The 13,769-nt window shown below is 46.5% G+C and overlaps 1 protein-coding gene across 1 annotated transcript in view; it reads right to left on the reverse strand.

Annotated features, from left to right (window-relative positions):
- MAGI2 (membrane associated guanylate kinase, WW and PDZ domain containing 2) overlaps nt 1–13,769 on the reverse strand; it is a 1,211,123-nt gene that overhangs the window by 442,199 nt on the left and 755,155 nt on the right. The window contains exon 4 of the mRNA XM_054988145.1: nt 12,492–12,707. Within this exon, the coding sequence (XP_054844120.1) occupies nt 12,492–12,707 (216 nt within the window). The remainder of the gene's footprint in view (nt 1–12,491; nt 12,708–13,769) is intronic.

The raw sequence follows: 13,769 nt of genomic DNA on the forward strand, positions 1-13,769 counted from the left end.
TTTGCCAACTTCTATAGAGACTTCATAGCAAATTTCGCCCAAATCACGCTCCCTTTAACAGACTTGCTGAAAACCAAAGATAAAGGGGACCAAGCTAAAAAACCCTCTGCCAAACTGCAATGGACCCCCGATTGCCAAACGGCCTTCGATTGTCTAAAAAAGCAATTTGTAACAGAACCCATCCTCTCCCACCCCAACGAACAATCCCCTTTCATAGTACAGGTTGACGCCAGCGATACGGCGATAGGGGGGGGTTTACTGCAGAAGGGGGAGGATGGTAGGCTGCGGCCGTGTGCTTTCTTGTCTAGAAAATTTTCGGAGGCGGAAAGGAATTGGAATGTGTGGGAAAAGGAGGCCTTTGCAGTAAAAGCGGCCCTTACTAACTGGAGACATTGGCTGGAGGGGGCGCGATACCCTTTCGAGGTCTGGACGGATCATAAAAATCTGGAGGCCCTCCGAAGCCCACGCAGACTGAATGCCAAGCAATTGCGATGGGCGGAATTCTTTTCCAAATTCAACTTCACTCTAAATTATCTCCCGGGCAGGAAAAAAATTTCCTGCCAGGAAAAAAATTCAACTTGCAGCCATTAATAAATCCATGATCCCTCAACCGATTTGAAGAGCAGCCCACATTTTGGACTCTAATGCAATGGAGCAGCCTGGTTTCCCAGGTCTGCTTCCAACAGTCTTTCAAGTGCAATCCAGGGTATACTTTCCCAGCTTCCCAAACAGGTGTAGGCAGGCAGGACAGTGTACCATGCCCACCAACCAGGCCCAGTTGTGGTCTCATGCCACGCTCCTTAAGCCTTCTCCTCTGCAGCCCAATTTCACTGGCCCAAGCAGTCTGTTCTCGCTTCTCCACTCCACTCCCCCCATCAGTTGGCCAGGTGCCTCTTCTAGATGCCACCCTCTGACTCCAACTCCCCAGCATGCCAGCTCCTGACCCTCCAGAGCCACCTAGGGGGCCTCAAGCCTCCTGGCGTCCAGGCAATTTCTTGCCCCTAGAAATAGAAAAACTAAGGACTCTTTTGTGGATGGGCTTCAGGCAAAATGAAGGTAAGATTATTTCCTCTGCTCTATCAGTTATTGAGATGATATTGGGAATAAAGAGAAACATGCATGAAATATGCAGCACTCCTTATTTACGGACAACGTGTTGAGTTCTGATACTCTGTGTGCTATGAAGAATGCCATCTTGATGAACATCTTCACCAGCGAACAAGTGGCTACTAAGGAGCAGCTTTATGAGCCCAATGGAGACAGAATCAAGCTTCCCAGTTGCATTGTACAAGGGCTGACCAAGGATGACCTCTTGGGAATGTCACAGACTCTGGTCTGAAATATATATTTGTTGAACAAAGAAGGTGGGCTCGATGAATTGCTTTAGTTTTCACATTTGCAAGACGTTTTTTCTGTGCTAAGTTCTCACTGTACATCTTTGAATAAGATAATGTACAGGGTCTGTTTGCATAGTGTCAGGTTCTGACTATGTTTTATGTATCTTCAAACCAAAGAGACTCCATTTTAATCTTGTCAGTATTGTAAGTGCTTCTGTTGCAGGTGGCAAGCAGTTCACTGGAACTTCACAGAGAGAAGAAGAATGTTATGTCTACAACTTTTCCAGCCTTGGGAAGCTTTCACTTTCTCACCCTCGGGCCGTTTGTTTTGAGAACTGTGGGGGAGGATGGGGCCTACAGGGAACTTCCTTTGCTTTTGCCTGTCATTCGTAACAATACTTCTGTATCAGCCAAGATCCTAGCATCTTGGATTGTGGACTATAATGGTTGTTTATATTCAGTAAATCTTTTGAAACCAATGGACTCATGTCTCATTGCAAGAGGTAGTCTGGATTACAACTTTTAGCAAGCCACAGTCTGACACATAGTACCTGAAAGGAAGCAACCTAAGTAACGCCATGTTTAATTCTGTAGTTGTTTAGTCTTTTTTTCCCTCTAGGCCCCACCACGTGCGAGGAGCCGATTCCATGGGAGAGGATACTGTCTTATCTATTCTTCGAGCCGATTCGACCTTGGCTGGTGTTCCCACAGAGAACTTTCCTGCTATGTGAACTCTGGGGGGAGGCTGGGTTCTGAGAGTGTGAAATGTAACAACTTTCGTTCTGTGTCTCATTCCTAACAATGCCTTGTTCAGCCAGGATCTCAAATCCTGGAATATGGACGTCTGGGCCTGAATGCTGTCTTTCAAAATAAAACCTTTTGAAATCAAAAGACCTTGTCTTCTTGCAGAAGGGAGTAAGACAGACTCTCGTGTCTGGAATGCCATAGTCTGACACAATTGTCGGAGTCAGAGGGGTACCCAAACTAATCTCAGCATCCTGTTCTGAACATTTATTGCATGAAAAAGATCTTCAGAAAAGAAGTCATGACATACCAAAAGGAAACTGGAGGATTGCGAGCAGGAGCGTGAACATCACTCCCATTCTGCAGTCACTCCACTGGCTACCTATCAGCTACCGTGCTCAGTTCAAGGTATTGGTTATCATGTACACAGCTCTTCATGGCCGTGGCCCAGCATACCTATGGGACCACCTCCCTCTCTATGTTCCTCTATGTTCCTCCATGGCAGCTTCGCTCATCTGAACAGGGTCTCCTGCCTGTGCCACCCTGCACTTGAGCAAAATCAGCAGCCCCGTACATGGGCTTTTCAGCCTGTGGAACAGCCTGTCCGAGGAGGTCAGGAAAGTCCCCACGCTCCTAGCCTCTGCAAACAATGAAAAACTGAATTATTCAAAAAGGATTTTGTATTGTAGGGAGGGGTTCTAATGAGTTAAGGACCATAGTCAATTTAATGAGTTAAAGACCACTATGTTGCCTTATGACTGACCCAAGGTCACCTAGGTGGCTTCAAGTGGAGGAGTGGGGAATCAAACCTGGATCTCTCCTAAATTAAATCCGATTTTCCTTCTGAACACACTACTTTTCTCCTCAGCTTTCTTCCTGTAATTAAAACTACTATTTATGCAGAGGAAAGAGCATAAACAGCATGTGACAAAGAAAACTAGATGGCTGCTGAAAATGACCTTTTTCATGCAATAAATGTAACAAACATCATTATTGTTCAGAACAAGCTGTTGAGATTAGTCTGGGCTCGCATCTAGGGGTGGGAGAAATGGCAAAAAGTATTGGTCTACCTAAGGTGAAGAAGACCAAGAGAAGAAAGGAGGGAGCTAACCAGAACTCTAAGAAGACTGGAGCAAATACCTTGGTGGATGCTACCTAGGCAGAGCCAGTCTGGGACTCGAGGGAAAGTCCTTCTTCTGACTGCTTTCATGCGAGAAGACACTGCCAATAAATGATGGGGAGAAAAAAAAAATCTGTATATAGCAATACAGCTCCACCCTCCAGAACCACTGGAGAAACTTAGCACTTATTCAGTATTTATCACTCAGATAGTTTTGATCTAAGGAAAAAATAGCTTTAAAATCTTTAATTTTAAATGTGTAAGGTGTAAATAAGACATTTTGGGAGTCCGTCTGGCTGAAAAGTAGGGAATAGTTACATCTAGAGATGGGTACGATCCGCATTACGATCCAAAAAACCCCACGATAATGGCGATTGCGCGATCGTGACTCAGCGGACCGTGATCGGCCACGGCCAACGATCCAGTGATCGGGAGGGGGCTGGATTGGGGCTGGATCATGCTTGGATCGGGAAGCCAGACACTCAGGCGCCACTCTATTCCCGGGGCAACGGAGTCAGGGGAATGCCTGAGCTGTATTTGCCTTCCTTCTGTCGCCCTGGAAACCCAAATGGAAGCCCAGCTTTCCTTGATCAGCAGGGCTTCCTTCCAACCACGGAGCAGCAAAGCAGTCACCAGCTGGGAGAAGACACCCAGGGGAGGGAGGGGGAAGGGGGTGTTCTGTAGCCCTGGGCACTCCAATCTCATCCCTGCAAACCCTGATAGGCAGCTCTGATGGCCAAACACAGACGGCCAAACACAAACACAGATGCCGCAGGCATCACCCACCGTTCTTCTCTCGCCAGCGCGCTCCTTTTTGGCCTGGCAGGCGGGCACATGGGGGGTGTCGCCGGCAAGCAGCCAGACCCCCTGCCCCCTGAGGGGAGGTGGCTCGTCGCCGTCTCCCCATGCTCGCCGGGCCTGGTGGCCGCCGCCAACACCCACTTTCCCACATAGCTGGGAATAGCAGCGCCCCCCGCTTTGGCCTCCACACTCCACGGATTGGGAATGGGAGATGATCGGTGTGGATCATTTAGTTGGGATCGTCACCGGCGCCGATCCACGATCAGCTGGATTGGCAATTTTTTTTTGGATCGTGCCCATCTCTAGTTACATCACAAACAAATAAAAAATAAAAGAGGGGATGAGGAAAGATGAGAATAAGTTGAAACAGACATTATAGAGGGGGAGAAGGAAATCAAAACAGCTGTCATTTTCAGCAGCCACCCCATTTTCTTTGTCACATGCTGTTTCTGCCCTTCCCTCTGCATAAATAAGCTCATTATTGTAGTTTTAATTACAGGAAGAAAGCTGCGGAGAAAAGTGGTGCGTTCAGAAGGAAAATCAGTTTTAACATAGGAGAGAACGCACCAAAACTGCTCTACAAATCTTAACTCAAATAGTAGCTATTTGGGAAAAGCACCTTCCTACTCACTTTCACAGAAATAAGGTTCGTATCCATAGGCATATTGATGAAAATGCTCTTTGCATATTTCCTGGAAATAAATGTTTTCTACTGTGACTAACATAGGTTATCTTTTCCCTCTGGAAGTTCAAATACTCAATTAAAGTAAGAAGGGCATGAGCCTGGAGGAGAGGATCACCACCCTTCGGGAAATCAAGGAAGGGGAGGATTTTATTGAGAAGAGCCTGGGGGCTCTGCACAAGCATGAAGAAGTAAGTCCCAGAGAAGAAGGAAGAGCCGATCGCCCGTCTGAGCCTCCTTTCAGTTCTGCAATACAAACCGGAACACGTGGACTAAGGCGACGCTCTGGTCCACTGGAGCTCAAGAATCGTTTTGAGGTGATTGAGATGGTGACAGAGATAAAAGTGGAAGAAGAACCACAAAAACCTGGAGGAGGGAGTGAAGAGGGCATGGGGCCACACGTAAGTGGAAGAAAACGGAAGGTGGGGGTCATCGGGGACTCTCTGCTCAGGGGTATGGAACGTCATGTGTCCAGGCCAGATCTCCTACTCCGAGAGATGTGTTGTTTGCCAGGAATAGCTCCTTGGCCTCCTCCAAATGACAGCCTTTCAAATACTTAAAGAGAGCAATCATGTCCCCCCTCAACCTCCTCTTCTCCAAACTAAACATTCCCAAGGCCCTCAGCCTTTCCTCGTAGGGCTCAGTCTCCAGACCCCTGATCATCCTCGTCGCTCTCCTCTGCACCCTCTCGATCTTGTCCACATCCTTTTTGAAGTGAGGCCTCCAGAACTGCACACAGTACTCCAGGTACAGCCTGTCCAAGGCAGTACAGAGAGGGACTATGACCTCGTGCGATTTCAATGCAATGGCCCTTTTGATATAACCCAAGACTGAGTTTGCCTTTTTGCCACCGCATAACACTGACTGCTCATATTTAGTTTACAGTCCACTCTTACTCCAAGATGTCTTTCGCATACACTACTGCCCAGAAGTGTATCCCCCATCCTGTATTTGTGCGTCACATTTTTGTGGCCCAGATGTAATACTGTGTTGAATTGCATCCTATTCGCATCTGCCCACTTCTCCAGAGTATTCAGGTCTTGTTGAATTTTAACTCTATCTTCTTGGGTGTTTGCCACTCCTCCCAATTTGGTATCATCAGCAAATTTAATGAGTAGCCCATTTGCCCCTTCATCCAGATCATTGATAAAAATATTGAAAAGTACCAAGCCCAAAACCGAGCCCTGCGGCACCCCATTGGATGCCTCCCTCCAATCAGATGAAATGCCATTGACCACCGCTCTTTGAGTGTGGTCCTCTAACCAGTTCCCTATCCACCAAACTGTCCTATTGGCAGCAGAGGATAGGATTCGAAGCAACGGAATTAAATTACACACAGAAAGGTAGCGGCTGGATATTAGGAAAAACTTTTTCACGGTCAGAGTAGTTCAAAGGTGGAATCAGCTGCCTAGGGAGGTGGTGAGCTGCCCTTCACTGGCAGTTTTCAAGAAGAGGCTGGATGAATATTTGTCAGGGGTGCTTTAGGCTCATCTTGCATTGGGCAGAGGGTTGGACTAGAAGGTCTGAGTGGCCCCTTCCCGTTCTGTGATTCTGTGATTCTGTGATTCTGCTTTGGGCACTTTAGAGTGTTTCTTTACAAGTTTATTACTACATGAATAACCTGCTGTGTTTGAAGCAGTGAAGAGTCACAGAATCAAAGAATCACAGAAGTAACATCATGACGGCACGGGATGCTCTTGGCATTACCGAAAACTCTGCAGTTTTCACCTGAAGTGACACTGCACACCAGCACACTGCTGATGCGCACTCGCCGCTTTCTCCTCGCACCCCAAAACCTCCTGGGAGATTGTCAGCCAGAGCAGAAGTTGCAGACCTGTGCCTCCGTGCAAGCGAATACTCTGAAATAGCAATCCTATGCAGAACTACTTTGACCGAGGCGTACTGAGAGGCTGCAGTCATTCTGTACAGGCTTGCACAAGTTCTCTCCCAATCTACTGAAAATGATATTGGAAAACAGCCTTCCGTGCGTTTGAAAAAACATAATGCTGAGTTCTTCGAACTACTTATCAAAATTCCCAAGAACTGTGATTCAATCCAATGAGTTGTCTGAAAGAAGTGCAAATCTGATTTAATCATGATCATATCAGACTTCAAAATCATCCCTACCAAAAACAGTGAGCTCATGTTGGGTGACTCCACTTCTCCCCTCAATGTGGTGTAGCAGTTAGAGTGTCAGAGTAGGATCTTGGAGATTGAGGTTCGAATCCCTCCTGTGCCATGGAAGCTTGCTGTGTGACCTTGGACCGATCACATACACTCTACCTAATCTACCTCATAGGGTTGTTGTGAGTAGACATGGGCACGATCGGAATTACGGTCTGAAAATTGCCCCGATTTTGGCGTTTGCGCCATCGGGACCGGGCTGATCGGTTCCGTCCACGGCTCCCGGTTCAGTGCTCGGGTGGGGCGCTCTATCGGGTCTCGATCGGATCGATCGGTTTCCGTTCGGGATTGCAGTCTGCAGACAGTCTGGTACCAGCCATCTGTTCCCAAGGGAACAGAGCCCCGTGGAAACGGAGCCTGGAGAATGCCGGAGCTGTTTGCCCTCCTTCTGTCGCCCTGGAAACGCAAATGGAAGCCCAGCTTTCCTTGATCAGCAGGGCTTCCTTCCAACCACGGAGCAGCCAGAAAAGCGCGCGCCCGTCTCGTCTTTTTGGGAGAAGAGAGGGGAGGGCGGGGGAAGGGGGTGTTCTTCTGTAGCCATGGACACTCGAATCTCATCCCTGCAAAGCCTGAGAGGCAGCTCTTACGGCCAAACACAGCCCTCCTGCGTAGCAGACCCAGGCTTTATAAATAGCCATGTGCTGCGCAACAAAATTTCACTTTCCGCTTGCGGGTGGAGTGGGACAGAGGCGAGCTCTTGCTTGCCGCTTTTGGAGAGAGAAAGCGCAAGAGAGAGGGGGGGGAGCTTTAGCTTTGGGCTTCAGCGGGTAGGGAATTAGGGAATAGGGAGCTATCTCCTCTGGTTCCAGGGCTGCCGCCTAGCTCTGGGGCCAAGCTCGGTGGGCACCTCAGCTGAGGGCTCAGGTCTGGGGGGGGGAGTGTTGCAGCTGGGGTTGGGCTCTATTCCTATTCTCTCTCTCTGCTTCCAGGGCTGCTGTCTAGCTCTGGGGCCAAGCTCAGTGGGCACCTCCTTGGCTGAGGGCTCACACAGTATTACACACTCTAGTGCCTGGTCACTCTGGTCTGGGGGAGTGTTGGTGGTGGGGTGCCCTCCCGCGTCAGCCTTCCCAATTCCCGATTCTGTATCGGAAACAGGACTTGATCGGTGAGGTTCAGGTACCTGGGTTCGGCACTGCTGCGGAATCACGATCAGCTAAATCGGGATTATTTTTTGGATCGTGCCCATGTCTAGTTGTGAGAATACAATGAAGGTGAGACAAATGGTGTAAGCAATTTTAGGGTCCCCATTGGCAGGGAAAGCGGGTACAAATATCTAAATAAATAGATATTTGGCATACTCCTCAATACAAATGTAATGGTTGGGAGGGGGATTTCCCCTATACTCTAACACTCTGAAGTGAGAAACTGCAAACATATACATTCTGCATTCATATAAAAAGGTTCCATTTTGTACTGAATATTGCAAACTTAATACTATAGTTTTAACCATTTCTAGATTATTTTTTTTTCTATTGGGCTGTAAATTGAGAGCCTGTTTGGTGTAGTGGTTAAGACAGCGGGACTCTAATCTGGAGAGCCGGGTTTGATTCCCCACTCCTCCACTTGAAGCCAGCTGGGTGACCTTGGGTCAGTCACAGCTCTCTCCGAGCTCTCTCAGCCCCACCCACCTCACGGGGTGTTTTGTTGTGGGGATAATAACATACTTTGTAAACCACTCTGAGTGGGTATTAAGTCATCCTGAAGGGCGGTATATAAATTGAATGTTGTTGTTGTTGTTGTTGTTGATAAATTCAAAACGCTTTTTGTGATTTTTTTCTATGAATCTATACTTAGGCATTTACATTCAATCTTTTTCTTTGGATCTTCTAATTTTCAATAGGATTATTAGGCCCTAATAATGTGCCTTTTGTACATCAACTGTTCCTAGAGAAGCCAGATGGAACAGGTATATTGAACCCTCTACATATACATTAAAGACATTTTAGTTTCTATGCTTAATGCGTACTTCTGAAGTTCTCCAAGTTATAGATAATTTTTTGAATTAAAAAGTGACTTGTGAAAAACAACTGGATTGTTTCCTTTCAGACGTGTTGGAGGAAAAAATCACTCTGTGGGGAGGAAGGCCGGAATATTTCCACAAAGAACAACCACAAGCAAAGATGTGAAAGACCAGAAAGCAAATTTTATTCTCCTCCCTTTTTTTCCTGAGGTCTCCCCCCCATTTTTTTCCGAATGGGGAATTGGGTGATCACTGAAAAAGCAACTCCTATGGAATATTTACCTTTTTGCAATGAGTGAAATTCTTCTTAAGACAAGGTTTTGCACTCTTATAACATGCTAGCAACAAAGCCTGTGGTGGGAAAAATACAATGGGCTGTAGAAAGGGGAGGGCGGGTAGGCAGGCATTACCTCCTCCTCCCCCCCATCTACTCATGGCTGAGTGAAGGTGGGGGGGGGGGAGCAGGCATTGCCACCTACTCTTTGCCTGATCCTGGCCAAGTGAAGGGGAGGGGCTGGCATTGCCAGCTGCTCCAGACCTGATCATAGCTGGGTGAAGGGAGGGGGGCGCGGCATTACCATCTGCTGTACGCCGGATTCCCACTGGGTTAAGGCAGGAGCGGGCATTTCCTCCTGCTCCATGCCTGATCCTGGCCGGGTGAAAGCAGAGGCAGGTATTGCCACCTGCTTCACTCCTGATTGCAGCTGGGTGAAGGGAGATGGACATTACCACCTGCTCTGCTCCTGATCCCAGCCGGGTGATGGCAAGGGGAGGGCATTGCCTCATGCTCCGCTCCTGATTCCAGCTGGGTGAAGATGGGGGGCAGGCATTGCCCCCTGCTCTGCACTTGATCCCACCTGGGTGAAGGCAGGGGGCAGGCATCACCGTCTGCTGTCCACCTGATCCCAGCTGTGTGAAGGCGGGAGGCAGGTATTGCCACCTGCTCCACTCCTGATCTCAGCTGTGTGAAGGCGGGAGGCAGACATTGCCACCTGCTCCCCGCCTGCTCCCTGCCTGGGCTTTCCACCACAGCACACTCTCTGGAGGGACAGGCTGCCTCACCCGGGCTTCCCTCCGCAGCAGTGCCCTCGGGAGGTGCAGCAGGATAAGATGTGAGCTGTCAGGAATACAGCTAGCCTTTTACATAACAGAACAGCATGAAAAAGTCTGAGGAATTTTTCCAATGGAAAAATTGAGAAATTTGGGAGATCCCTCCCCTTTGGTCTGAATTAAATGCTTCTTAAGACAAAGTTTTACTCAAAATGTATAGACAGAACATTTTTATGTGAGATAATCTACAGCATTATTTGTTGCAAACTGTCAGGCAGGCCTGTGACCTCCCGCCATACTCAGTGATTTCTTTTACTGTGGGGGATGGGGGGAATAGATAGATTGTAGTTCTGCTGTTCTCTTACTATTTTCTCTGCTTTTGCTGTCCTGTACTCAGCTGCCTTATCTCGAGGCACTTCGGAACCAGCTGAATGATCTTGGTGTCTGCATCTCTTTCCCCTTCCAGCTTTCCCATGAGAAACCGCGTGCCAAGACTTCTACTCAAAAAAGGAGGAGGAGAGAGGAGGGTATAACCAGGCCGCTGGGTCTTTCCCCTGGTTTTCCTGGCAATTGCTTTGTACTGTGCTCTAATGGTGGCAATCTCTTAATAAAGACTTTTAACTCATCCAGCCTGGTCTAATGAAGTGAAGCAGTGTAGGAGAATTCCCTGGCAGAGCCTGACAGTTTGCCAGGAATCCTTTATACCTTGGACCCCAGAGGACTGAAGAGAGCCCGCTACCTGCCATGGCAGAAGGAGTGGGCGCCAGCCCTCCAGTGAAATCTGAGGAGCTACAAAAAGACCCCATGACCCCAAGTGGGTCCAACGCAATTGCGTTGGTGGAGAAGGGAGTGCAAACCCCTATATGGTCTCTCCGATGGAATGTCAGTTTTATTAACTGGTTGGAGGCGACACCGCCGGACATGACAAAGGCGAGAAAACTGAGGAACTGGCGGTGGAGGAGCCTAAGTTGATGGAGTCTGTTCCTGGGATAAGGCTTCCTCGAGACAGATGAAGAGAAATGAGGGGAACTGGAAGAAAGCCCCGTGGCCGCACTTCGAGAAGAGCTACATGTGCTGAGATGTGACTTTCTCGTCCTGATGGGACTGACCCACGGGGTGGTGTGAGCAGTATCCCAACCGCAGGTGCTAGAAGACCCAACAGATAATTTTTTTTAAAACCTCCTATAAACCCTGAACATAAAATTTATAATAAAAAGAACATTAAAATCCAGATTTCCTTCTCATAAAACAAATGTAAAACTACCAAAAAACCAGTGCGATGTACTACCTACTCAAACGTAACTTTAGCTTGAGGTTTCTTAGCTGCCAGTGCATAGAGAGAAATCATATAAGTTAAAAAGTTATAAGTTAAATCATATAAGGGTCTGTATCAGATAGCAAGTTACTTTCTCCACAACTTAGCTTCAATTTAAGATAACCTAAATCTTCATGATAAGGATTTTCCATACATTCACTGGCCCTTTAAAATTTCGGCTGACAAGCTCTTGTATTTTCTGAATTCTAACAGTATTTTATCTTCTGTCATATTTTCTCTTTTCTCTTAGCACATTTTATTTAACGAATATGTTTGTATTTTGTTACAGATGTATGTTTCACATGTTCTCTTTTCTTCCATGATTGGCCGATATAATCAGTAACGGATATTTCTTTGTTGTAATGGGTTTACATAGATATTTTATTGTTTTATTTTATAGCTGTTTTGACTTTTGTTTTTCACAAACTGACCACAACATCTGCACAAGGTCGGAGTGCAAATGATAAAGCAATTCTGAAGAAGATGTCAAATCGGAACTTAATTAGTTGGTCAATTATTTATGTTATTTTATATCTCCAACTTTGCTGTCTGTTATCATTATGTTCTTATATTAACTGTTGTGTTTATTTGAGCTGTAACTGTACTGCACGCTGATTGATGTTTATATGGTCATCATATCACTGTGTCATCTATTTTTGAATTTTTCACATTTTGAGTCACTCACTGTGATTAATACATAATTCAGGACTACTGCTTCTTTTATTCTTCATGGTCTCTGGTATTAAGTACTTTTCTCGGTGTGCTTCTTCAGAGGAGTTTTGCACCCCCACCACTTTTTCTTTCAATTTTAGTTGCCAGTTCTGGCTTGCAAAATTTTGGCTTGGAGATATGTGGACAAGATTAGGGAAGGGGCTTCCATTTCTCTTAGTCTCTGTGGTATACCACAGAGTCTTTATTCTGAAGTCACCATTTTCTATAGCAGTACTGACCTCTGTAGCCTGAAGCTGGAGGTTGGTAGCCCTGCTTCTATTGCAAGCAAGACTTCTCATGGATTATTAAAGAGAGCCAGTGTGGTGCAGCGGTTAAGAGCGCGGGACTCTAATCTGGAGAACCGGGTTTGATTCCTCACTCCTGCACTCGAAGCCAGCTGGGTGACCTTGGGTCAGTCACAGCTTCTAGCTCTCTCAGCCCCACCCACCTCACAGGGTGTTTTGTTGTGGGGATAATGATAACATACTTTGTAAACTGCTCTGAGTGGGTGTTAAGTCATCCTGAAGGGCGGTATATAAACCGAATGTTGTTGTTGTTGTTGTTGTTATTATTATAAGTGCACTGACCTGGTGTGATTGCCATGCCATTCCCATTGACCAACGGCCTTTCCTCCTCCTCTTCCTCAGGCGGCTCGATTCCTGTCTTCTCCATATTGCTCACCGACTTATTTCTTTTACGTTTGCCTTCAGCACTGGGAGTTGCACCTGGGAGGATTTGGTCTGTCACATTTAACAATACCGGGGCAGGCTCTGCTGGAGGCTTTGGAGTACCGTAGTAGTTGTCTAGGTGAAGGGGGAAAAAACCAGACATGAGAGCCAGGGACGTTCAAAATCTGTACCTTTGTTTTCATGGAGCCTTTGCTCCTCCACACATGGAAAATCTGCACATTGCCAGACGTATCCTTCCCTTTCCAAACAATTTTTGAACACGCAGAGCTCTTGACTGATAACACCAAGTGCACAAACTCTTGCACATTGTAGCAGCAAGATGGTGCATGCCAGTTGGCTATTAACTCTGGATTTGCTCTAGCTTTGGGTGAAAATATACATCTGGATGTGCATTCCCTTGAGAGAAAAACTGTGCCATTAAACATTTGCACTGAGATGCACATTCCAAAATTTATACCTTGGCACAGTCAGCTTGTTTCTACCTGTCTCTACCAAACTCACAAAACAGTTTTAATATTCAGCCCCTGTTTTTTCCCCCTTCTTTAGCAAAAACTAAACCATCAGATAATATTAGACAGAACAAAAGTCTGCTCCATGGGCATGACAATATCTGTGCTGGAAATTATACCTTGACAACTATTGTGGTATACCCACAACTAGTACTATATTTTAGTTCTTCAAACCCATCTGCTCCTTTGCCTTTTCCTTTGGTCCCTGAGGAGCTGAGGATAATGCTTGTAAATATGGAGTTGTTCCACTGCTGCTTTTCCAAGTCACTGTAAAATCTTTGCGCGGACATAAAAAATAATTTTTAATTGAAATTATAATTGATTTTGTTGGCGAGATAGTTCAAATTAATTCAAACAGATTGTGTCATGAAATCCACAGTCTTTGGGGATTTTGAGGCTGCACAGCCTCATGAATTCATAGTTAAATTCTTGGAACATTTGCACACTGAAAGGTCACGAAACCCATGGCTGCTTTGAGGATACTCAACCAGCTTACTTGGATATACAAGAGGGAATGTAATTATCTTTCTGGGGAGGTATGGGATATGAAAGGTTTTGGCTTTTGGTCATCAACCAACTCAGGTTGCCAGCCTCCAGGTACAGCCTGGAGATCTCCTGGAATTGCGTTTGATCGCCAGATGATAGAGATTTGTTCAACTGGAGAAAA

Source organism: Eublepharis macularius, chromosome 9 (assembly GCF_028583425.1).
Source record: "Eublepharis macularius isolate TG4126 chromosome 9, MPM_Emac_v1.0, whole genome shotgun sequence".
Taxonomy (NCBI): domain Eukaryota; kingdom Metazoa; phylum Chordata; class Lepidosauria; order Squamata; family Eublepharidae; genus Eublepharis; species Eublepharis macularius.